Here is a 25345-nt window from a genome sequence, read left to right on the forward strand (position 1 = left end):
TGTGGTCATTTCACAAGTCCCTCCCCCATACAGTTAGAAAACACTCCCCTAGGCTCACACTTAACCCTTTGATCACCCCTAGGTTAACCCCCTTCTCTGCCAGTGTCATTATTACAGCAACAGTGCATATTTTTAGCACCGATTACTGTAGTAATGTCACCGGTCCCCCCAAAAGTGTCAAAAATGTCAGTTAGGTGTCCGATCTGTCTGCCGCAATGTGGCAGTCCCGCTAAAAATCACAGATCGCCACCGTTACTAGTAAAAAAAAATAATGACATAAATATTTTCCCTAGTTTGTAGACGCGGTAACTTTTGCGCAAACCAATCGAAATACGCTTATTGGGATTTTTTTTTTTTACTAAAAAATATGTAGCAGAATACATGAGTAAAAAAAAAAATAACTTAATTTTTCTTTTTTTTTTATTGGAAATGTTATATAGCAGAAAGTGAAAAATATTGTTTTATTTTTTTAGACTTGTCGCTATATTTTTGTTTATAGTGCCAAAAATAAAAATCGCACAGGTGAACAAATACCACCAAAAGAAAGCTCTATTTTTGGGAAAAAAAGGACGTTAATTTTATTTAGGTACAGCGTCGCACGACCGCGCAATTGTCCGTTAAATGAACGCAGTGCCGAATCGCAGAAAATTGCCTGGTCATTAAGGGGGCAAATCCTTCCGGTCCAGAAGTGGTTAAGTAGTTTTCAAACAAAAAATCCGGATTTTAACAAATGTGTGAAAATGTTTTTAAAAAGAAGGTTAAAGATGTTATGAGATTTTAGTGATTAGGGCTAATAATAAAAACATGCCATTGCTGTGTTGAGTAAGGTATGCAATCCTTTGCTTTTCCCTTCATAGATAGAAGCTGGTAGGACTAAGAATATAAAAGATGAGCTGTGCCCTGCATGCACAGCAGTCCCTGGCCATACGTGATGTTACATTGCCCCGTGTGCAGTAAGAAATCCAGGCCACGTTTTACCTTGTGATCTCGGTGACTAAATGCTACAGCACTATTTCCCAGGAAGGCTTGTGTAATGCTCTAGATAGGGGAGATCAGAGGACATGCGCAGTACGGAGCAGAGCTATTCATCTTCTACATAGCGAGGCTGTAGTGGGCTGAGCTGGCACTACACCTGCAGCACCACAGTCAGAGGACAGCTCCACTCTGCAGCACCAGACCCAGGTAACCTGAATGCATCCTTCCTTCTACTATGGATTGCTGCTCACTGACATTCCACCCACAGCTTATCAATGTCATCTGATGGTTGATTGCAGATCAAGGGCTGCAGGGTTCCCTAGGAAGAAGAGAAGCAGCATTATCAACCTATAGGCTGCAAAGAAGGATTTCTGCAGGGGGAAATCAGCAGACATTCCAAGTTCTCTAAACTTCCAGACACTTGACAAAGGGCAGAAATGGAAACCAAAGGTAAGAAAGGCGCTGTGTGGGTGTCACTTGTAAAACATGTGTGGTCTCGGTTGGGAATCCAGCGGGAGACTGCAATGCTGTGGCTAAGTGTGCTGCTGGGTCGATAGGAAGGGACATTGAACACAGCTCAATGCAGTATTGCTGGGGTATATATGTCCTGAGCTTAGCCTATCAATCCAAGGGAATCCTGAAGCATCAAACATCTGTGTGTGTCATTGCGATGTGTTCTAGGCGAGGCACAGCTCACGGGAGATGCAGCTGCTGCTGCTGGGTTGTGCATCATTAATATATGCAGTATGTCTAGGCAGGGTGCTCAGCCACTAACATTCACTCTCAGGCTTCATACGCTGTTTCAGCAAGGGCTGGATTGGCATGAAACTTCCACTCTGCCTTTTCAGTGCATTGCTATGATGAGATCTCTTCTAGCGGCTCTGACAGTTCAGTCATTGGGTATGAGGACTGGCCTGTCACTTTGTCAGTATGCTGGTTTTCATTGAGACGTGATGTCAGATTCTTCATGTATATGGAGTCTTTAAAGGCATATGAGGAAACTTGATGGTGCGTAGAGCAGAGAATGAAATGCATGGAGGAGGGCGCTGATACAAGTTGATAAGATTGAAAAAAACAACGCTCCACCCAAAACGAATAATGAACCCTTCTTTGTAAAGATCAGCAACAATACTCGGTATTATCATTTAAATTATAACGCCAAATAAAACCGATTATCTAAGTGCAAACATACCCACGGATTTGAGTGCTCCACCCAAAACGAATATTAGCCACATTTCTTCACACATACATTAAACACACACATGTAAAAATGCATGGTGCAAAGCGCGAGATAAATTAAACACAGTGATCTGCAGTCCAGAAATTCACTGCCAAAAAAGTGATCTTATATATAAATGTTGATCATAAAGTGATCACAGTCTTATCCAACCCCATTTATAATCCCACATTTAATACGGTAAATCTTCATCCTCCAATTCATCAATTCTTGTCACTTTGTAAAGTAAGCACTCAGTGTTTTGACCTCTTAATATATCAGTAGGTCAAAATGTGTTTCTAGCATATTAGAATTATTTGACCAGGCCCTCTCGCTAGTCCAGATCCACAATCCGCCATGCATAGTAATATTTTGATAGAGAGATAAGGATAAGGAGATAAAAGCCTCATATAATATAAAATCTGTTTGGATGTGCTTGCAAAGGCCAGCAATAGATACAACAAGCTCGTGTATACTGTTTCCTCACTATGGAAGCTGAGATGTGCCTCATGGACGTAGTAGCACTAGTAGTTGCCGCTCATCATGCTTTCCCACCAGGACTTCATCGGAAACAGGTGACTTTGGTGCTGCTTTACATTCCTAATTAGCCGACAAAACCATTATCTAAATACTACGATCACATCTGTAGGTAATAAGCTCATAATTATACTGCAATGCACAGATGTATTTTGAAATACATTTCGGCCTTAAAACCAAAACAGTTTTTAAAAACAATGTCCAATTATTATAAAAATCGAACTACTATTTTCAAAAGCAATAGGTCCTCATTCAATCCTTTAGAGGTCAAAGTATCCCACCAATAAATTAATTTCATAATGTTTCTGGATATTTTTCTCTTTAAATTAGGCCTTTACCTAATTTCTGTGATGTGGAGTTACTTGTCTTTTTCTATGGATGTTTTTTTTCTTATAAAATGTTAATAATAATAAAAACATAATCAACCTAGATTAGGCCTTAACCACCCTCCTTAAAATCTGGGACTACTTGGAACACTGTTTGTGGCGAATATAGAAATGCCATGACATGCTGTGATTTTAATAACACCCTCTTTATATTGTAAACACATGTTCCCTAAAGCCCCGTACACACGTACCGATGGTCGGCTTACAAATGTTCCTCTTTTCTCCCCGGGATGTCGGTGTCTGCTGAAAAGTGCAAAGACAGCACAAGGACAGCACAAGAATTTTGTCCGCCGACTGCAGAAGTGATGTCATGTAATGGTTAACTTTCCCTGTGTTTTCTATTTTCTGAGCATGCCCAGTCTTGCAAATCTGCGGTCTGTCGGCCGAATTGTGTACTGACAGGCGAACAATCGTCCGTTCTGGTGTCGGCATACAAATATTTTCATGTTTGCACGAAAGACTTTTGTCCGCGGATTGTGCGCAGACATCTGTCGGAGGCACCATACTAACACGCGTACAATCGGCAGATCCTTCGTCCACCGACGTTTGTATGCCGACGATCGGTACGTGTGTACGGGCCTTAAGAGTCGGTTCACACTATGTATGGCGACACGACTTCGGGGGCGACTAGTAAAGTCGCCGTGCACCGTGACTTCGGCGCGACTTGCACAGGCTTCACATAATGGAAGTCAATGCAAGTCGCTCCGACTTCTGTCAAAAGTAGTACAGGAACTATTTTCTAAGTCGGAGCGACTTGAGTCGCCCCTATTAGAACGGTTCCCATAGCACTGAATGAACCGCGACTTGTCAGGCAACCAAGTCGCCTGACAAGTCGCGGTAGTGTGAACCGGGACAGAACCTCTGAACCAGCTTCCTAGTTGTTCTCCCCACGTACTGAATGCCACATGGGCACTCCAGTATGTAGGTGACATATGTAGCATTACACAATATAAAATAGTTCATTTCATAATCTCTATCTAATATATTTGATTGGAAGAGTTTAAGCCTTTTGTGGTTATACAATTTATATACATCTCAAAGTCATAGAATCCTTTTTCTTCAATCCGATTTCTCCTTTGTGGATTTAATACATTGGGTGCCAGCCTTAAATTTTAAGGGGCTGTCCTGTATTTTACTTTAGGTAGGAGTGGCCCAAACACGTTATGTTTTGTAAAATAAGCCAGTATTTCAAAATATGTTTTCCATTCCCTCACATTGTACAATAAAGTATTTCAATAATGTAAACTCACCCCTTATCTTTTTTTTTTTTTTTAGGGTTCTTACTGATCAGAGCCCTCTGTTAGCTTCCAATACCTTCACTTGGGTCTGTTCCAGTTAGGCACATTTATAAACTATCTGCTTAAATCTACTCATAAGGATTTTAGTTGTTCCTTACAGTCCTCTAACTTATCATAATTTCTCTTCAATCTTACTAGTTGGTGATTTAATACATTAAAAAACTCAATGGCAACTCGATGTGGGAATGTAACTTTTTTTTTTTCTGTGCGTCTTACAAAAAAGTTTTTGTAATAATCAAAATATTATGTTTATATATATATGGTTGAATTAAAAAATATATTAAAATCACATCAGAGTGATGGGACGAAGTAATACCATAAAGATTGTCATTCAAAAAAAAAAAAAAGGAATTGTACTGACTTACTGTCTCCCTTCCATATAACCAGTACATCATATTTGAACCTCTTTCGGTAATAGATTCAGACAAACTTGCTCATGAAAGAATTTACTTTCCCACTTTGCCATGGATTTAGTAGTTAACAAGACTTAGCAGCGTACTTACATTCTCCACCACTCTTCTTTATGTATTCCTCCATACTAAAAGAAATGATGGTTCACAGCAATTCCTAGGCACTTCTAAATATATTTAGACCATGCTCTTGTGAGCTCTTGAGTAACCATCTTGCAGATTCTATGCCATTATCATATTTTATAATAGTGTACTGTGATGATACATCTGCTGCCACCCATATATCTATGAGTCTATCCTGCTCACCATCAACCTGTCCTAGGGGGAAGTTATATACTCGATTATTTTAGGCAAATAATATATGCCAGGTAACCCATATACTTAAGGGGTTAAATACTTGACTTCCTTTTTATCAAGTTTCTTTATTTTTTCACTGAATAAAGGTAGGATGTTTCTAATACCAGTAAGGAAGCACCAATGTCTTTTAGGCCTCTGTTCATTCATCCATAATTCTAGGCCATATGGGTTGCTTTGACCTTCAGAAAACATATTTATATATCAGTCTATGCAAAAGTGTACAAACTGGACACCTTGTTGCAATGTGTCATTGGTTTTAATCTGTTTTGAGCATTGGTTTTATTGTAAAGTCTTATAACTTTATGTTGATTGTTTAATGCACCTATTAGAAGAGTCTAGTAGGAAAATATATGACTATAAACAATGCTTTAACTATTTTTCAAAGACAGGGCTTTCAGTATTGATAGTGTTTGAAGGTTGTGCTGAAGATCTACTAATTAACACATAGAGGTTGTATAGACAAAAAAACAGGCAGAAGTATGGACACATGCAAATGAATTTAAAGTACCCAGTACAATAATCTGTACATAAAGGGGAGTTCAACCTGATTTGGTGTTTATTATGAGTCAGCAGCTACAAAAAGCTGCTGACTTTTAATAAAAGCACACTCACCTATCCCACGGTCCAGTGATGCGGCCGGCGGGAGCCTCGGTTCTCTCCCTTTTCTCCCTGCGGCACTGGCATCTCTAGTGTGGGCACCCGGCTGTGACAGCTTGCGGCTTCACAGCCGGGTGAGCACTGCACATGCGTGAGTCACGCTGTGCGCCCTGAGTGGACGGGCCATCTTCTGGGACCTGTGACATATTCCAGAAGATTGTAGGGAGGGAGGGGGAGAGGAGAACTTCCGCTCGAGCCACCTAGGCGGCCCGAGCAGAAGTGGGAGCGGGCACCTGTCAAATCTAGGTACCCCCCCAACTGTGGCATGTCAGGGGGTCAGGAGCCTTTAAAACAGAAGTTTCACTTTTGGGTGGAACTCTGCTTTAACCTCACCTATATCTGTTGTGCAGGTTTTGCCTTTAACTATAAACATATTGGGGTTGTTGAGGAGGCCTATTCAAATTTAGACTGTTGAAGACTGTTGAAGGTCAATGATATGCAGCACAGTGGTGTAGTGGTTAGTACTTTCACCTAGCAGCAAGAGGGTCGCTGGTTCGAATCCCAACCACAACACTACCTGCCTGGAGTTTGCATGTTCTCCCTGTGCCTGCGTGGGTTTCCTCCGGGTACTCCGGTTTCCTCCCACACTCCAAAGACATGCTGGTAGGCTAATTGGATCATGTATAAAATTGGCCCTACTGTGTATGTATGTGAGTTAGGGACCTTAGATTGTAAGCTCCTTGAGGGCAGGGACTGATGTGAATGTACAATGTATATGTAAAAGCCCTGCGTAAATTGATAGCGCTATATAAGTACCTGAAATAAATAAATACATATCAGTATGGAATCAATTTGAGATGCTTCTGAGATCCTTCAGAATTCTAGGACCTTCTTCTGACCTGCTCCGCACCGTTTTCCATTCCCATAGACTTCTTAAGGAATGCAAAGCCTAAAGCCAATTAAACTCCACTGACAGAGGCCCAAGAAGAATTTGTTCTCGGGAGTAGATGACACTGCTTAGTCATTTCATGAAACACAAATTTCAAAGTACTTACTTGCTGTGCTGCTTTTGTTCCCTTTCTCTTGTATCCTTTAGTAATAGTGGTATAAGAGCTTATGTCGACAAATGTTATTTTCAGAAGCTGCAGTTGCTGTTCAAAGGCAAACATATTAGTCTGAGTGGCAAATGCAGTGTTTGACAAAAAAAAAAGGCTGCATTTGACCTGATTTGCCTGCACCTCAAAAGAACATGCTCGGTGGATTTACTAAGGGTAAATAGACTGTGCACTTTGCAGGTGCAGTTGCACTCATTTTCCCCAGAGCTTATTGAATGTGGTAAAGCTTCTCTTTGGAAAGAATACTTAATCACGTGCAAGGATGATTGAAGAAAGAGCATTTTTGCTTGGACATGATTAGATGATGGAAATCAGCAGCACTTTACCACATTTACTAAGCACTGGAGAAAATGAGTGCAACTGCACTTGCAAAGTGCACAGTCTATTTGCCTTTAGTAAATTCACCCCATAGCACTGACAGAAACACAGTGCAATGCAAAGCAGGTCAAATGCAGCCTCTGAACTGCCATGTGTACTGCTTAATTATTGTCAATGCGATTTTGCTTTCCAAGCTCATGTCAAACTCAAGAAAATAAATCTCGTTGACTTGAGCCCTTAGTGTTGCACCCACAGTTACACAGGACACAGGATATATAAGTGCAATGCTGTCTATATACTTCCTCTGTGCTGTTGTATTGACATACTACCTTTCACAGATGAGTCAAGCAGAATGCGTGCCGGTCACATGTCACAGCTAGTAAATTATTATATTGGCTCTTAACTGGTAATGTCTGCAGATTTAGATTGCGTTTCCATGCTATGGTTTGTATTCAGCAAACATCACTGTAGAGGTCACAGTAAGGCTCGATTCACATATATATTTTAAACCGCATCCGATTCACATAACATGAATTAGACTGACTTTTAATGAAGCCAGTTCACATAAATGCAGGCCGGTTGTGGTGCAAATTAAAAAGGGTCCTGTGCGTTTTTCAGCCTGGTGCAGTCATTTATGTGTTAAAAAAAACATCAGCTAAATGCAGATATCTCGGCAGTATTGAAACTGCCAGGCCGGGCGTGACGTCATCACATCGTGCCCGGGCCTCCGAGAGTCATAGAGACTGCCGGGGACCATCTGGTCCTCGCAAGGGACTATCTGGTCCCTTGGGACATTAAGTCCCAAGGAAAAGATGTAGGAGGAAGAAGGAGGTAGACAAGCTCATGGCTGCCAAAACAGCCCTTACCCGTTGAGGCATGGATGCCACTAGACCTCCTGAGGTATGCTATGATATCTGGCACCAAGACATCAGTAGCAGAACCTTTAAGTCCTGTACGTTGAAAGGTGTGGCCTCCAGGAATCGGACTTGTTTTTCCAGCACATCCCACAGATACCTGTTTGGAATGAGATGTGGAGAATTTGGAGGCTAAGTCAACACCTTAAACTCGTTATTGTGTTTGTCAGACAATTCTTGAACCATTTTTGCAGTATCCTGCTGTAATAGGCCACCGCCTTAAGGGAATAAAGTTTCCACAAAGGGTTGTACTTGGCAGCAGCAATGTTTAGGTAGGTGGTATGTGTCAAATGACATCCATATGAGTGGCAGCACCCAAGGTTTCCAGGCAGAACATTGCCCAAACATTGCACTGCCTCCGTTGGCTTGTCTTCTTCCCATACTGCTACCTGGTGCCATCTCTTCTCCAGGTAAGGGAGGCACACACCACATGATGTAAAATAATATAATGTGTGTCATCAGACCATGCCACCTTCTTTCATTGTTCCATGGTCAAGTTCTGATGCTCACGTGTGTATTTTAGGCGCTTTTGGCTGTGGACACGGGTCAGTATGGGCACCCTGATTATGGGGCTGACTAGCCGCAGACCACACAACAAAATGCTATTTATGATTTCAATGCTTCAACTTCAGGGTAAACATGTTTACTTGCTGCCGAATACATCCCACTGACTTTTTTAGATGCAATTGTAATAAGATAATAAATATTCACGTGGATGTTGCTGATACTAGTAGAGAGCAGATTGACACAGAGATGGGTGTATTGGTCTCCTGCTTCTTCTACTTTTTCTTCTCCATTCACAGGTTGGGGTAGATATAAGACCTGTAAGTGCTACTTAACTGAAGCAGGGGAAAATCAGGTCTCCTGTCTTACCAGGCAGGGCCATGTGGCAGAGCTATGTGTATCTTAGGGCTGGATGGAGAGGATTGCAAATAAGTTTGTAGTGTTATTTACTTGAGGGTTGCTGATAGGAGAAGAGAGCAGAGTGACACGGAGATGGGCGCATCAGTCTACTTCTTCTTCTGTTATTGTCCATTAACAGGTTGGGGGAGAGGCAAGAGCTGTCACCCAAGTCAGTTTGTAGGTACAACAGCTCCATTGTATATATTTGATCCATGTATTTAGCTATTTAGCTGTTTGCCTAAAGTTCAACAAAGCAAATTTCGTGAACATACTCACAGTTCTCCCCAGGCCCCTGCTCTTCATTACAATATAATACTTTTCACCACATCCATTAGATGTAAAAAAACAATAGACCTATTCAAGACAGAAGTAGAGGTGTGTGCAAGTGGACTCTAAACAAGACCATACATATTGTTAAATACTGTATATCCAGATTTCTGTGGTCTTAAAGTGACCCTGATCAAACAAGATGCTGTATACTAACCTGTTACATGAGTCACCAGAACTAATGTCCCCATTGGAAGGTTTCCCCTCTCCTACTGTTCTGGGGACAACCCCAAATTTGGGATTTTCCATTACTTTCACTGATAATGGTAAACAGGACAAATAGAGAGGGTGAATCTCCTTAACCACATTAAGACCGCCTGACGCACATTTACTATGGCAGGCTGCCTTTCCTGCGCGAACCGACATAGCTCTATGTGAGTCACGTGCGAGGTGCTGGGGGGGCGAGCGTGCGCCTGCCGGTAGCACGCTCTTGCCTCATCTGGGCAGCAGGGATGCTGATGCACGGAACCAGCGGCACCGATTGCCGCTGGCCATCCTTGATAGCTGCCCGCTGAGAGAGAGTAAACACAACTGACTGTTCTACTATCTGAAATGATCACAGAGCACCTGTGATCCTTCTATATAGGATCACATGTCTCTATGGTCATTTTACAAGCCCACCCCCCATAAAGTTATTAAACACTCCCCTAGGCTCACACTTAACCCTTTGATCACCCCTAGGTTAACCCCTTCCCTGCCAGTGTCATTATTACAGTAACAGTGCATATTTATAGCACTGATTACTGTAGTAATGTCACTGGTCCCCCCAAAAGTGTCAAAAATGTCAGTTAGGGGTCCGATCTGTCCGCGGCAATGTTGCAGTTCCGCTAAAAATCGCAGATCGCCGCCATTACTAGTAAAAAAATGAAATACATAAAAATTATATAAATCTTTCCCCAGTTTGTAGACACAATACCTTTTGCGCAAACCAATCAAAATACGCTTATTGCAATTTTTTTATCAGAAATATGTAGCAGAATACAAATTGGCCTAAAAGGATGAAAAATTTTTATTTTTATTTTTTTGGGGAATGTTAAATAGCAGAATGTGAAAAATATATATATTTTTTTTTTTCAGATCAGAAATGTCTTTTTTTTTTTGTTTATAGCGCAAAAAATAATCGCACAGGTGATCAAATACCACCAAAAGAAAGCCCTATTTGTGGGAAAAAAGGACATCAATTTTATTTGGGTACAGCATCGCACGCCCGCAAAATTTTATGTTAAAGTAATGCAGTGCCGAATCGCAAAAAATGGCCTGGCCATTAAGGGAGCAAATCCTTCCGGTCCAGAAGGGCTTAAGGCCCCTTTCACACTTATGCGCATAGGCGGCTCTCTAATTAGGCAAATTAGGCGGTCGCCTAAGGCCTCGTGCTTGCAGGGGCCTCGCAGCCAGTGGCGTCTCCCCAATAGCAGATTGCTTCAAATCCTCGGATACAGTAGTTGGAGCAGTGTGCTGCAGTCCCTTCACTGCGGCCGCCAGGTTTCTGTTGTCCTCTGACATGTACCCCGCCTTCTCTGCTTGCAGATTGACCATCTGATCATGTGATTCTAGGATGTGGAGGAGTCAGTAGGCATGTACCTGCGTCAGTAGGAAGTGGCTGCACAATCTGTCTGGTCACTCTGCCATCATTGGCTGTTTGCGAGTCCTGGGCTGTGAGGGTTGCCGGGCTGTTGAACGGGATCCTACAATTGCTGGTGAGCGCACTGTACACACATTCTCCAGGGAGGAGATCTCTGCCCTGGCCCGGGAACATACAGGTAACCAGGCCCCGACTGGTCACTCTCTGCAGGCTGTTCATATATTTGTGGTGTCTACTGCGCAAAGGGGGTGAGGAGCCCCAGAGTGGTTGTAGGGGCCCTAGAATAGTTGGTGGAGGAGGAAGAGAGGAAAAAGGCCCCTGGGTTGCTGGGGGAGGAGAGGGTGGCTAGAGGAGAAGGAGAGGGCCCCTGGGTGGCTATTGGCTGGGGGAAAAGGAGAGGGTCCCTAATTAGCTGGAGGAGGGGTGGCTGGAGGAGAATAGGAGGATGCCTGGGTTGCTGAAGAAGAAGAAGGCCCCTGGGTGGTTGGGGAGAAGGAGAGGACCCCTGGGTGGCTGGGGGAGAAAAAGAAGGCCCCTGGGTGGCTGGAGGAGAAGAAGAGGGCCCTTGAATGGCTGGAGGAGAAGGAAAGGGCCCCTGGGTGGCTTGAGGAGAGGGATAGGGCGCCCGGGTGGCTGGAGGAGAAGGAGAGGGCCCCTGGATGGCTGGAGGAGAAGGAGAGGGCCCCTGGGTGGCTGGAGGAGAGGGCCCCTGGGTGGCTGGAGAAGGAGAGGGCCTCTGGGTGGCTGGAGGAGAAGGAGAGGACCCCTGGGTGGCTGGAGGAGAAGGAGAGGGCCCCTGGGTGGCTGAAGGAGAATGAGAGGGCCCCTGAGTGGCTGGAAGAGACGGAGAGGGCCCCTGAGTGGCTGGAAGAGAAGGAGAGGACCCCTGGGTGGCTGCGGGAGGAGAGGTTTCTTGGGTGGCTGGGGGAGAAGGAGAGGGCCCCTTGGTGGCTGGAGGAGAAGGAGAGGGCCCCTGGGTGGCTGGAGGAGGAGGAGAGTGCTCCTGGGTGGCTGGGGGAGGAGAGGGTCCTTGGGTTGGTGGAGGAGACGAAGGCCCATGGGTGGCTGGGGGAGAAGGAGAGAGCCCCTGGGTGGCTGGAGGAGAAGGAGAGGGCCTCTGGGTGGCTGGAGGAGAAGGAGAGGGCCCCTGGGTGGCTGCGGGAGGAGAGGTTTCTTGGGTGGCTGGGGGAGAAGGAGAGGGCCCCTTGGTGGCTGGAGGAGAAGGAGAGGGCCCCTGGGTGGCTGGAGGAGGAGGAGAGTGCTCCTGGGTGGCTGGGGGAGTAGAGGGTCCTTGGGTTGGTGGAGGAGACGAAGGCCCATGGGTGGCTGGGGGAGAAGGAGAGAGCCCCTGGGTGGCTGGAGGAGAAGGAGAGGGCCTCTGGGTGGCTGGAGGAGAAGGAGAGGGCCCCTGGGTGGCTGGAGATGAAGGATAGTGCTCCTGGGTGGCTGCAGGAGAAGGAGAGGGTCCTTGGGTGGGTGGAGGAGAAGAAGGCCCATTAGTGGCTGGGGGAGAAGGAGAGGGCCTCTGGGTGGCTGGAGGAGAAGGATAGTGCTCCTGGGTGGCTGCGGGAGAAGGAGAGAGTCCTTGGGTGGGTGGAGGAGAAGAAGGCCCCTGGGTGGCTTGAGGAGAAGAAGAGGACCCTTGAATGGCTGGAGGAGAAGGAGAGGGCCCCTGTGAAGGGGAACTCTAATGTAAAGGGGAATGCTGTGCACTCTGATATAAGGTGATTTCTGGTCACCAGAGCCCCCCCTTACATCAAAGTTCCCCTTTCAAGGAAGTCTGCAGCATTCCCCTTTACATCAAAGGTCCCCTTGCACTGTAAGGAGGAATCCTGCAGACTCTGATCTAAGTGGGAACTCTGTCCTGCCTGGGTTTTTGTAACCTGACTTTCATGTAAATGGAGAAACATGGTTTTTGACTTTTGTTGATATGTCATATATATATATATATACATACCCGATCTTTAGGCTAAGTTCACATGTAGGTGTTTTGAGGCGTTTTTGGGGAGTTTTTCTGCTCTAGGATCAGCTCAAAAAACGCCCAACAAGACAAATCCTATTAATTTCTATGGCCCCTGTTCACATCTGAGCGTTTTGACATTTTAAGCAAAACGCCCAACGCTCAAAAATGTACATGAGCTTCTTTTTGGGCAGATTACAGGCGTTTTTATTTTTTTCCATTGGTTACTAGTCAACCTAAAAACGCCTGCACAAAAGCGCCTGTAAAAACGCCTGTAAAACGCGTGAAAAAACGCCCATAAAAACGCCTGAAAAAACACCAAAAAAACGCCTGTAAATAGCAATGCCAAGATGTGAACGTAGCCTTAATGATCTTTGATTAAAGAAGAATTGGTTAGAGAAAATTCTAGAAACTGTGAATTCATAGTACAAAGGATATAAGGCTCTTAATATATGCAATTTATATAGTTAATTTTTAACACTTGAATCATTTTTTTCCATTATGGGCGTGAGTGGGGCCTCATGTCCAAGTTTTGCCTTAGGCCTCACAAAGCCTAGAGCCGCCTCTGCTTATGCGACCTAAAAGTCACGCAATTTTTCCACGATTTGTTTTTCCTCAATTATGACTGGACTTGAAGCAAGTCTTTGGACCTAAAATGCATTAAAATTGTCCCAAAGTAGTGCAGGGACTACTTTAAAGTTGTTACGGCTTGAAGTCGTACAGATATGAACGGTACTCATTGGAAAGCATGGAGTACGACTTGTCATGTGACTTTGCAGTCCCAAATCGCAGGACGAGTCGCACAAGTGTGAAAGGTGCCTAACAGGGACACAGGTAGTAGTAAAAACCTGTGTTGTGATCCCAATCGTATCTCTAAAAACAAAAAAAAAGTGTTGCCTTTAGTTATACTTCATTGATGAAGGTACAAAAGTGAAAGGTAATGCCTAAACCCAGTTTTGCAGCTTTGACATGTGTTTGTAAAACTGCACATACTGTACCTTTCCAACTATTCAGTGTACCTAGGTGAAATATACCTTGTTTTTTTCAGGACAAATTGGGTTTCGTTTGGTGGTAAATCGTAAAGGAGATATATATATATATATATATATATATACAGTATATATATATATATATATATATATATATATATATATATATATATATTTTATTATTATTAACGTAAAAAAAATTAATAAAAAACAAAATATTTTTTTAAGTACAACTGTATATTTTATGCCATTACCCGCCACCAAGTACCCAAAATAAATTCTCCTTCTCCTGATGATCGCGGCAATACCACATATGTGTATTTTAGTTCTTCAACAAACAAAATGGTCCCTGCCCCCATCTTTAACTGGCCTTCACAGCAAGGAGCACATGGAAGGGCTGCGCGTGCAAAACAAAACCAGAAAAATTCCCAGCTCAACTCCCCAATCTGCTTAAAGGGTAACTCCACTTTAGTGGGAAAAACAATAGCAAATAAAAATAATATAGCGTATACAATTGCGATACAAGTCATATTGTAATTGAATGTTATTAAAAATTGCCTTTCCTTTTCAATCTGCAGCTGTTGTAATTTTCTGTAAAATGCAATGCAATATGGCTACCTGGAGCTGTTCTGTACACAGAATATGTACTGTCCACACCCCAGGAACATAATTTCCTGCTTGTGTGATTGGCTTATCGTATTTCCCAGAAGTCTGCCTAAGATACAAGTCAGATTTCTGGCCTCCCCCGCAACAAAAATGTCATTTTTGGCAAGATACTCCCAAAAGGAACACGTCTAAAGGGATGCAGACACTGCAATTTTCCTCATTAGAGCCCTGCGGGTGCAGCAGCTAGTTGATAATTATGAAACCACTCCCATTAGACTTACTGAGCACATGGATACAGACACACACAGGGATTTCTTTAGAATAACATAAGTTAGGAATCTGCAACAAAGTTTGTTATAATCCGTGCAATGTACAGAGATCACCCAGAGGGGAATGTTTTTTTTCCCCAACAAAAGTAGAGTTACGCTTTAACAACCGAATAAATCGGTCTAACAATATGCGTTTAAAAACTGGGGTTTAGTTGGCACACATTTGCAAGAGCATGCGTAAGCTGCAAGGCCACTTCACAGCACCCTGTATTACCTGCAGTCCTAACTCCTGTAACTTTATGAGAGTCTCCACAGTGGAAGCACATGAATTCTAATGAATAGATAGGGGGCAGGTGGGCCTGGAGGTAACCCAGTCCTCCTTAAAGGCACAGGGGCACCCTAAGTGCCCAGCACATAGCACAATGGCAGCAAAGACGTTCTGTCCCCTCACCAGTATACATCAACAAACAAAATGGCCCCTTCTCCATCTATAACTGGCCTTCACAGCAAGGAGCACATGGAAGAGCTGCACATGCAAAAGAATACTAGAAAAATTCCCAGCTCATTCGGTTGTTAAGCAGACAGGTTGGTGAGTGGAGCTGGGAATTTTTCTGGTCTTGTTTTGTATCTGTAGTGGGGCCCAGAAAAAATAGTGCACATTATTTAAATATGTATATATATACTGTGTGTATATATATATATATATATATATATATATATATATATATATATATTACTTAAAAGACACTGACACTAATAAACATGCTTTTTTTGAAAATCCTATCTGAACTACATTGACCCTGACTTTGACCTTAAACCTTGACAGTGATCCCTGATCTAGCTATTTTATTTGTTTAGTTATTTTTGCACAGACTATTTTTGTTTTCATGTTTCTCCCATGGAAAGAAAGAGATACAATGTATCTTTTTCTATATTCAAGAGGAAAAATAGTAGGGGATGAACTGTAAAGTGACTGATCACTATGGTAGCCAATCAGAAGCTATCATATCGATCATATAAATAAGAGCCAGTCCTCCCGCCTCCTGATCATGAGTATGAGTCCCAGAGCTGTCAGTGACAGCTCACTCTCAATGCTGGGAGTGCATTTCCCACCACAAACATGTGTGCACATATGCAGCCCCACAGACGAAGATCCACTTTAGTGAGGCCGCATATGTGTGCATGTTCAGCGAGAAAGGGTTATTAACTACTTTTGTTTTTCACTATTTAACCACTATTTAACTATTTGACCCCCCCCCCTGCGCAAAATCACTTACCTCTACGTGATATCGTGCACTCCTACTATAATTGGACACAGTGGGACCCTCTTAGCGGATCCGGTGGACCTGAAGTTCACTGGCACCTGGTGAGAGGCAGATGTAAACAAGGCAGATCACCATTCTGTGAGAGGGGAAGATGGAGATCCTGTGTTTCTGCTGAGCAGGAACACGGATCTCTGTCTTCCCCCAGTCAAAGCACCTCTGACACAGTTAGAAAGCACTCCCTAGGAGCACATTTAACACTTTCATCGCCCCTGATGTTAACCCCTTCCCTGCCAGTGTCATTAGTACATTGACAGTGCATTTTTTTTTAGCAATGATCACTGTATCCCCAAAATGTGTCAGTTAGTGTCTGATTTTTTCCCGCTGCAAAATCGCAGTCCCGCTAAAATCGCTGATCGCCGCCATTACTAGTAAAAACCATGAAAACAAAATCTCATAAATACAGTACATCCCATAGTTTGTAGATGCTATAACTTTTGCACAAACCAATCAATATACGCTTATTGTGATTTTTTTTTTACCAAAAACATGTAGCAGAAAACATAAATACATACTGGCCTAAATTGATGAATAAATTCGATTTTTTTTTTTACATTTTTTATTGGGTATACTTTTAAATTTTATAGCATAAAGTAACAAATATTGTTTTTTTTTTTTTTTTCAAAATTGTTGGCCTTTTTTTGTTTAGCTCAAAAAAAAAAAAAAAATTCAGATGTGATCAAATACCACCAAAAGAGAGCTATATTTGTGGGAAAAAAGGACATCCGTTTTATTAAGGTACAGTGTCGCACGACCTCGCAATTGTCAGTTAAAGTAACACGGTGCCATGAAGTGGGGGGGGGGGGAGAAAACCTTCTGGGGCTGCAGAGGTTGAAGGATAAAACACTATAACACTACAACCAGGGGCTGACTGGCAACTTTCGGCCCAGGGGGCAAGTACAAACCAGAGGCCCATGGGGCAGCGATTAAGCCCCCCTCCCACTCTCTCTCTTCCCCGCCTCCTCCTGACCCCCATTCCAGGCTGAAGCTCCTCTCCAGGTACTCTCTACTCACTGGCTCACTCTACCCCGGGTTCCTGACCTTGCCAGCAAGGGGCAGTTGGGGGCAGCTGGGACAGCTCGGTTGGAGCTGCCTGGCGAGGGAGAGTCTCTAATGGGACATGGACACAGTTTACACCATCCTTGCTGGGGGGGGGGGGGAGGCCTGCGCTCTGTCCTTGTCTTCATCCCGCACTCAGTAAGTCAAGCAGTGGGGACTTTTTACTTCTCTTCACCAGGAATCCTTTAGGCATGTCTGTGGCAGAAGCAGTGCAGCCTTTTTATGGGTCATCAGAGCGGCCCGGGGGGCAATTGCCCCCCTGCCCCCTGGCCCAGTCCTCCCCTGACTACAACATTGGTGGTCAGTGTGCCCCTTTATGGTCCATGTGACCCTGGTGTGCCCCCCTGCTTCTCAGTATTGATCATTGTGCACATCCCCCTCCCTTGCTGATCATTGTGCCCCCCTTCCCATTTGGTGGTGGTCAGTTGGAGAAGTTATTCTCGCAGGACTAGGTAGGGTAGGGAAGGGCCGGCTTTGGAAGAATGAGGAGATATGGGAGGATTGGTGGTAGAGGAGGAGGGAGCGGGTTCTCAGTTGTAAGCACAGGCTGTTTACATTTGTGGTTGCTGTGATTGGCCATCACAGCAATGACAAAGCACAGAACCACTCAGATCAACTGTGTACTTTTTGTCTGTCTGTGATGTAACCTCTTTATCACAGACATTTCATGGACGAAAAGGCTGCTGTGCCTTATTTCTGCAGTGCCAAATATAAACAGCACTCCAGAAATAGACATCTGCCTGCCTGCCGTATTTTTTTTTAACAAAACAGTAGGATGATGGTTAAAGCCCACCTAAAGCTTATTGTTATTTTTCTTCCAGAGTGATTAGCAGGTATTTTTAAGCCTAAAAGACAAGTTAACTGACTTCATTGACTGCTTTTATAGGTAGCAGCTGGGAAACTGATTGCATTGGGCACCCTGCTAGGTAGTGCTGGAGGGCGGTGGGAGGTACTGAACAGAGTTTTCAGTTCTGTCATTTCTTAAGGTCTGTGTGTTATCAGTGGTGTCAATATCTGTAAGCAACTACAGCAGTAGCAAGGGTGACACTGCAGTGATTGGCAAACTAGTCAGCTGCCTAGGGCGCACTGGTTTCCTTACTCTGTAAATGTGCAGGCAAAAGGGGAAAAAGAGAAGGGCCTCTAAGTGTAGACAGTAGTATAGTTTAATAAGCTCATACTTGTAGCAATCCACACAATGTAAAACACAGGAAGGCTCATCAATAAATAAGCCCTATAAAATGGTTGCCACTGCTTGGTGGGGGATGCTGAAGGAGTCCAGATATATAGCACTGTCAGGGACGTGGAGCTAGCCAAGACGGTCTGTCATCAGGGTCGAGGGCTGGAACACTCTGTTGACGGCACCATCAGCATGGTAATATCACTAGGGAGGAGAAGTGATGCGTTCCCAAGCATGTGCAATGCCTGGAATGGCAAGCAAGCTCCTTTCTCAAGCTGGAGGGGAGAGGACTATTGAAACTTTCTAAGTGGATCCTAGAGATGGGCTCTGAGTATCATGGCACTACAGTGCCCAGCATTCTCAGTTCAAATACTTTCAACACTTTTTTATATTTTATAAAAGGGGATTTATTAATAAATATATAAAAATATAAATACAGTATATGAATTGTGAATATATTTGAACATGCTCGGAAATCCAGGATCCACTTAGAAAGTTTCAATAGTCCTCTCCCCTCAATCTTGAGAAAGGAGCCCGCTTGCCATTCCAGGCATTGCACATGCTTGGAAATGCATCACTTCTCCTTCCCAATGAGCCCCAGTCATCACACTGATGGTGCCATCCACGGAGCGTTCCAGTCCTTGACCCAGATGGTAGATGGTCTCGAAAAGCTCCACGTCCCTGACAGTGCTGTACATCTGGACTCCTCCAGAGTCCCCTTCCGTGCAGTGCCCACCATTCCATAGTGTTTTATCATTGATGAGCCTTCCTGTGTTTTACATTATGTGAGTTGCTACAATTATGAGCCTAATAATCTATATTACAGTCTACACTTAAGTGGGATACACACTATAAGAAAATCGGGCGAATAATCGTTCAATTTTCCTCGTGGTTTCACAACAAATCGAAACCAATGAACGAAAATTTGTATTAAAAGTTCTCATACGACAAAGGCTTTTTTTTTTGTTATTTATTGTTTCTGATCATGCGCAGACTTTCTTTTCTGATTTTCTTGTAGGAAAATCAGATGAAAATGGTACACATTAGACTAAAATCGTTGATTCTGTTCCCGTACGAGAACAATTTTGTAGTTTGTACCTTCGGGAATATTCGTACGAAAATTGGGAATCTGTTATTGAAAGTTGTGTCCAAATTAAATATAAAAAAGTGCAGTGCTAGATACTCGTGAAAAAAACTAATGAAATAAAGTTCATAAGACAGTCCACAAGATCAAAGTGGAAAAATTCTAAAGCAAATCCACATTCTAATAAAGTGCTCAGGAGAAGATACTGGAAACCAAATAAGGAACCAAAGATGTCCAGATGCCAGTAGTCACCAGTGTAACAAACCCACCACGATGGAGATGTTGCGCTTACCAGAGGTTGTGGGCCCAGGTACCTTATAGTAAAGGGGTCATGTAGGCAGGGATAATCACCAATGATGTAGAGACCCCAATGACTCAGGGATCTTCAATCGAGATATGTCACCACACTTCTGGTAAGGTTGGACTTCTCCTTAGGTAAACCATGTCTCGAGGTTTGAGCCTGAATACAGTCCAGTTGGGATTTCTCCTCTTGCCTCATAATAGGTTCCTGATCTTGGTTCAGGAATGATCCAAGACCCCTCACACTGATGAGACCCTTTAGGATGAAGCAGTACTCTTCCAGGCTGTGCGATCCCTTTAAACTCCCAGTAGGAGGGGCATTTACTTACAGGACAACATTGCAAACCATCATATTCCCCAGAAACCAATTGCTCTTGAAAGCTGTGTTAACACTATACAAAAATCTTACAAAAGTTCTTTGGATGAAAATTTTCACCCGATTTTCTCTCCGTTTTTTTTTTTTTTGAGTGGGGTGCAAGTAGCTGGTCTTGCCTAGGGTGCAAAATAATCTAGTACTGGCCCTGACTGTAGTGATTCACTTCAGAAGGAAGCACATTGTCTCCCTATCTACTGGCAGGATCCATAGGGGTTCTTGGAAAAACAGAGATCCTACACTTACTGCTAAGGTTAGCCTACGTCAAATGTGTGATTTTAGAGTTTGACTTTAGTACTTGATTAAATTCCTTCCTGTAAGGGTCCTTTCACACGGGCTTTCCGCCCAGCAGACTCAGTTTTGCTCAGTGGGGATCGATTAGTCGATCCTTACTGAGCAGGCTAATGACAGGTCTGTCTCCGCTCACTGTGCAGAGATGGACCTGTGAGATCCCCTCTCTCCTCTATGGGAGATCGGATGAAAACAGACCGCCTGTCTGTTTTCATCTGATCGGATCGGATAGCAGCGGGTGTCAGCGGACATATCACCGCTGACATCTGCTGCTCCTTCCAGGGGCATGGAGCATCCAATCAGGTGCACCTGAAACACGGACAGGCGGACATGATCGGAAAGCCCGTGTGAAAGGGCCCTAACCTTTACAAAGTTCTCTCTTTGGTTTGAAGTTGTCAGTTTTTTTTGGTACATAGCATGTGATTGGGTATTCAAAGCTTCAAATTATTTGCCAAGCTATGTGAATATACACTAATATCCTAGAATATATACTGTATATCCTATTAAAAAAATCCAAATATAGCCTATACACTAATCCTCTACACCTGTAATAAAATAACCCTGTTGACTTAAAGTACTGAATGCAGAGACAGCCAAGCAACTTGCCTTATCTTAATGTGGGTGTAAAGGCACAACATTTTTTTACCCTAATGCATTCCTTGCGTTAAGGTAAAAAATGTTCCAGTGTTTGTATCGCCCCCTCACCCCCCCCCCCCCCCTTATACTTACATCAGTCCTCGATCCAGCGACGATGGTCTCTCTCTTTCCTCACAGGACACAGAGGCAGCAATTGGCTCCTGCTGCTGTCAATCAAATCCTGTGAGGAGGGAGCAGGGGGAGCTGCCATGTATAAATCTGTGTAAATCTATGGATGCCCAAGGCCCAGCTTGGGAGCAAGCCCACGCATGCACCCCCATAGCAAATGTCTTGCTATGGTGGCACATGCAAGAAGAGGAGGAGCCAACCAGCTGGGGACCCCAGAAGAGGGTGTTTGGGGCTGCTCTGTGCTCAGTATAAACCTATTTGTTATTTTACACAAAAAAAAGCCTTAACCTCTTTAATCATATATTCCAGGACACAGGCAAAGAATTAATAGACCCTGGGTTAGTGGTGCATACTGTGTTTGCTGCCACTAATTGTAATTATAGGATTATTTCACTTATTTGTATAAAAAAATATTTTTTTGCTGCCCCCCTGCAAAGTGCCGCCCTAGGCCTGGGCCTTGTTGGCCTAGGCCAGGATACAGCACTGGGTACAGCTTTGTTCATTCTGTTTTTTTTCTTCTTCAATGAGGTACAGTATATCTCAGCTCTGTTGTACTGTGTGAATATGACTCTGCTCTGTTCAGACAGAAGATTTGTGTTGCATGCCAAGACAACAGCATATCTATGCCTGCTTGATCCTCTAAACCTGTCCTAAAGTGCAGAAAAAGAAAGAAAAACCTGCAATTGTACCTCTGATGATGTTCAGTACATAAAAACTAGAATTTAAAGTAGAACTATAGTCAGTTGTTTGTAATATTGAAGAGAGAAGGAAAGAGTCCTATCCTCTGTCAGATCCTTATTCTATCTGTGTCCCTATTGGAGAGATCTAAGCTCACTATTTGCGGTGGGGACCATTATCGCAAGAAAAGTAAATGCAAGGGAAATTTAAAATGTTGCCATTGCTACCAATATAATAAAGGGAAAATATTCAAAACATTTGTTCTGTTGACAACCGTTAAGGAGGAGATTTCTCCTTATTTTTTGTGAGACTGACTCTTACTTTCTTTTGTGTCTCTTGGGGCAGGAAATTCAGGACAATCTTAGCATAAAAAAAAAAAAAAATAGAAAAAAACAAGATTTTGCTGGAGGTACACCTTAAAGCGTTAATATTTGTGCTGAAAAACATCAACCTCATCACTCTACCATTCTGTTGTTGTTATGGTTCTTATTTTGAGTTCTTTTTGTACAGATGCTGTCTGCATTGAGTTTGTATTATATGCTCCTGTTGTGTGTGTAAGCTTTTCCGTTAGATGTTCTAGACTTTTTTTCAACGCCGCAAAAACATACGGGAAATAACTGATTTTCACCCAGACTGAACTTAGTGTGTATCGGTATCAGTGAGGTAGTAAAAAAGAAGATAGATGTTGCAGTTTTCTCTGCAAAGCTTCTGCTTAAACCAATAAGGCCAGGTAGAAATTCAGATTTTGTACACTTTTTCTCTCAAACATATTGATTGCTTTATGTGAGCGTGGGTTCATTACCCCAAGGACGATGTGCAATAATTAAAAATAAATAAATAAATAAAATATATACTGTACTGTAGATATCCAAAATGGATGTAGGCCTCATGTGCACTGCTGCTGATAAACAGACGTTTAGGAGCAGTTGGGCATTTTTTTTTATAGCAGCCCCTGAACTTTCTCCAATGTTATCTTATCTGTCCGAATCCTTTATAGTCATTCAGAGGCAGTTGAGTATAGTGTAATTTTTGTGAAAGCAAACAAATGCGTTCAGAGAGAATTTTATTGGCATAAATGCTTGTAACAGTATGCAAACGCACCTAAACATGGTAACTCGCGTTTATAAGCGTTTCATTTATAGGTGTTTTCAATGGGGATACATTTCTGACCATTTTTACAATGTAAAAATGCTTCTAAACACAAACATCGCTAAACGAGCGTAAGCGCGGCAAAGCGGAAGTTTTTAGACATTGGTCACTAGCTGTCAAGTTCCAGCATTCAGAAGAGGTTTTCAAATGTCCCATGTACATGAAGTCTAAGAGGCACTCACGAGTCTTGCAGAGGAGGAAGATCAAAAACAGCAGTGTTTTTATTGTCAACCTTTCCATGAAACTTAGTTCATCTTTCTCAAGACGTCTTTCTCAAGACGCCATCGAAATGTTGACAAACGTTCTGAACAAGTTTTGGATTTGAAGAGCATAGAGTGTTGTTGTCTACCCTTGGAACTATATATATATATATATATATATATATATATATATATATATATATATATATATATATATATATATATACACTGCTCAAAAAATTAAAGGAGCACATTTAATCAGAGTAGAGCATCAAGTCAAGTAAACTCCTGGGCTATTGATCTGGTCAGTTAAGTAGCAGAGGGGGTTGTTAATCAGTTTCAGCTGCTTTGGTGTTAATGAAATTAACAACAGGTGCACTAGATGGGCAACAATGAGACAATCTCCAAAACAGGGATGGTTTTACAGGTGAAGGCCACTGACTTATTTTTTCCCTACTCATTTTTTCTGACTGTTTTTCTCTAGTTTAGCATTTGGCTAGGGTCAGTGTTACTTCTGGTAGCATAAGGCAATAACTGGACCCTATAGAGGTTGCACAGGCAGTCCAACTCCTCCAGGATGACACATCAATACGTGCCATTGCCAAAACCTTGGCTGTGTCTCCCAACACAGTCTCAAGAGCATGGAGGAGATTCCAGGAGACAGGCAGTTACTGTAGGAGAGCTGGACAGGGCAGTAGAAGGTCGTTAACCTATCAGCAGGACCGGTATCTGCTCCTTTGTGCAAGGAGGAACCAGATGAGCCCTGCCAGAGCTCTATTAAATGACCTCCAGCAGTTCACTGGTGTCAATGTCTATGACCAAACAATCAGAAACAGACTTCATGAGAGTGGCCTGAGGGCCCAACCTCCTCTAGTGGGCCCTGTGCTCACAGCCCAGCACCCTGGAGCTCAACTGGTATTTGCCACTGAACACCAGAATTGGCAGGTCTGCCACTGGCACCCGGTGCTTTTCACAATTGAGAGCAGGTTCAACTGAGCACATGTGACATACGTGAAAGGGTCTGGAGAAGCCGTGGAGAATATTAAGCTGCCAGTAACATCATTCAGCATGACCAGTTTGGTGGTGGGTCAGTGATGATCTGGGGAGGCATATCCATGGAAGGACACACAGACCTCTACAAGCTAGACATTGGCACCCTGACTGCCATGAGGTATTGGGATGAAATCCTTGGACCCATTGTCAGACCCTACGCTGGTGCAGTGGGTCCTGGGTTCCTCCTGGTGCACAGCCTGGCCTCATGTGGCGAGAGTATGCAGCCAGTTCCTGGAGGATGAAGCAATTGATACTATTAAATGGCCCCCAAGCTCGCCTGACCTAAACTCAATAGTGATGCCCTGGTCCAGATATGGGAGGATATACCCCAGGACACCATCCGTCGTCTCATTAGGAGCATCCCCCAACATTATCAGGCATGCATACAAGCACGTGGGGCCCATACAAACTACTGAGTACCATTTTCAGTTGCTGCAATGAAATTTCAACAAAATGGACTAGCCTGCTGCATCATTTTTGTCACTTTGATTTTTGGGGTGTCTTTGAATTCAGTCCTCTGTAGGTTGATAACGTTCTTTTCCATCAAACGACGTGGCATCCTTTGGTTCCTAACACATTACCCAGTTCATATCAGTATAGATATCCAGCATTATATTTTCCCCAATGAGATCTGGTGTGTTTTTAAAGTGTTCCATTCGTTTTTTTAAACAGTGTGTGTGTGTGTGTGTATATATGTATGTGTATATATATATATATATATATATATATATATATATATACCTTGTGGATCTAGTTTATTTTCCATGACCCCCTGTCCAGTAATTGGTCAAGCAAGTGTACCAAAGTATGACGAAGATGATGACTAATGGTACAGAGCTAAAATCGTTGTATTTCCCAGATCTGAAGATGTTGTCATACTTTTTTATGTAGTATTTGGAACACAATATTACAAATATAATCAGATAAAGGATCCTGCCTGATTTCTACATTTTACACTGGAAGGTACACCAGCAGACCAAAACATTTATTGGATTACTAAACAAAATGACAGCCATTTTCTTTAAAATGCACAAACACTAGGCATAGGGTAGAGTAGACTTTATTCCCCCCTTAAAAATGATAACACAGTAGCATCTGATGAAGATGAAGCAACGGATTCTGAATTTACAGAGGG

The 25345-nt window shown here is 43.1% G+C and overlaps 1 protein-coding gene across 1 annotated transcript in view; it reads left to right on the forward strand.

The window, feature by feature from the left end:
• The first annotated feature begins 1047 nt into the window (after positions 1 to 1047).
• Positions 1048 to 25345, forward strand: part of FGF12 (fibroblast growth factor 12) — a 701986-nt gene continuing 677688 nt past the window's right edge. Inside the window, exons 1-2 of the mRNA XM_082252032.1 lie at positions 1048 to 1182; positions 1275 to 1425. Of these exons, the coding sequence (XP_082108158.1) occupies positions 1413 to 1425 (13 nt within the window). The 5' untranslated portion in view covers positions 1048 to 1182; positions 1275 to 1412. The remainder of the gene's footprint in view (positions 1183 to 1274; positions 1426 to 25345) is intronic.

This window comes from Pelophylax lessonae (genome assembly GCF_965119305.1).
Source record: "Pelophylax lessonae genome assembly, chromosome: 3".
Classification (NCBI taxonomy): Eukaryota; Metazoa; Chordata; class Amphibia; order Anura; family Ranidae; genus Pelophylax; species Pelophylax lessonae.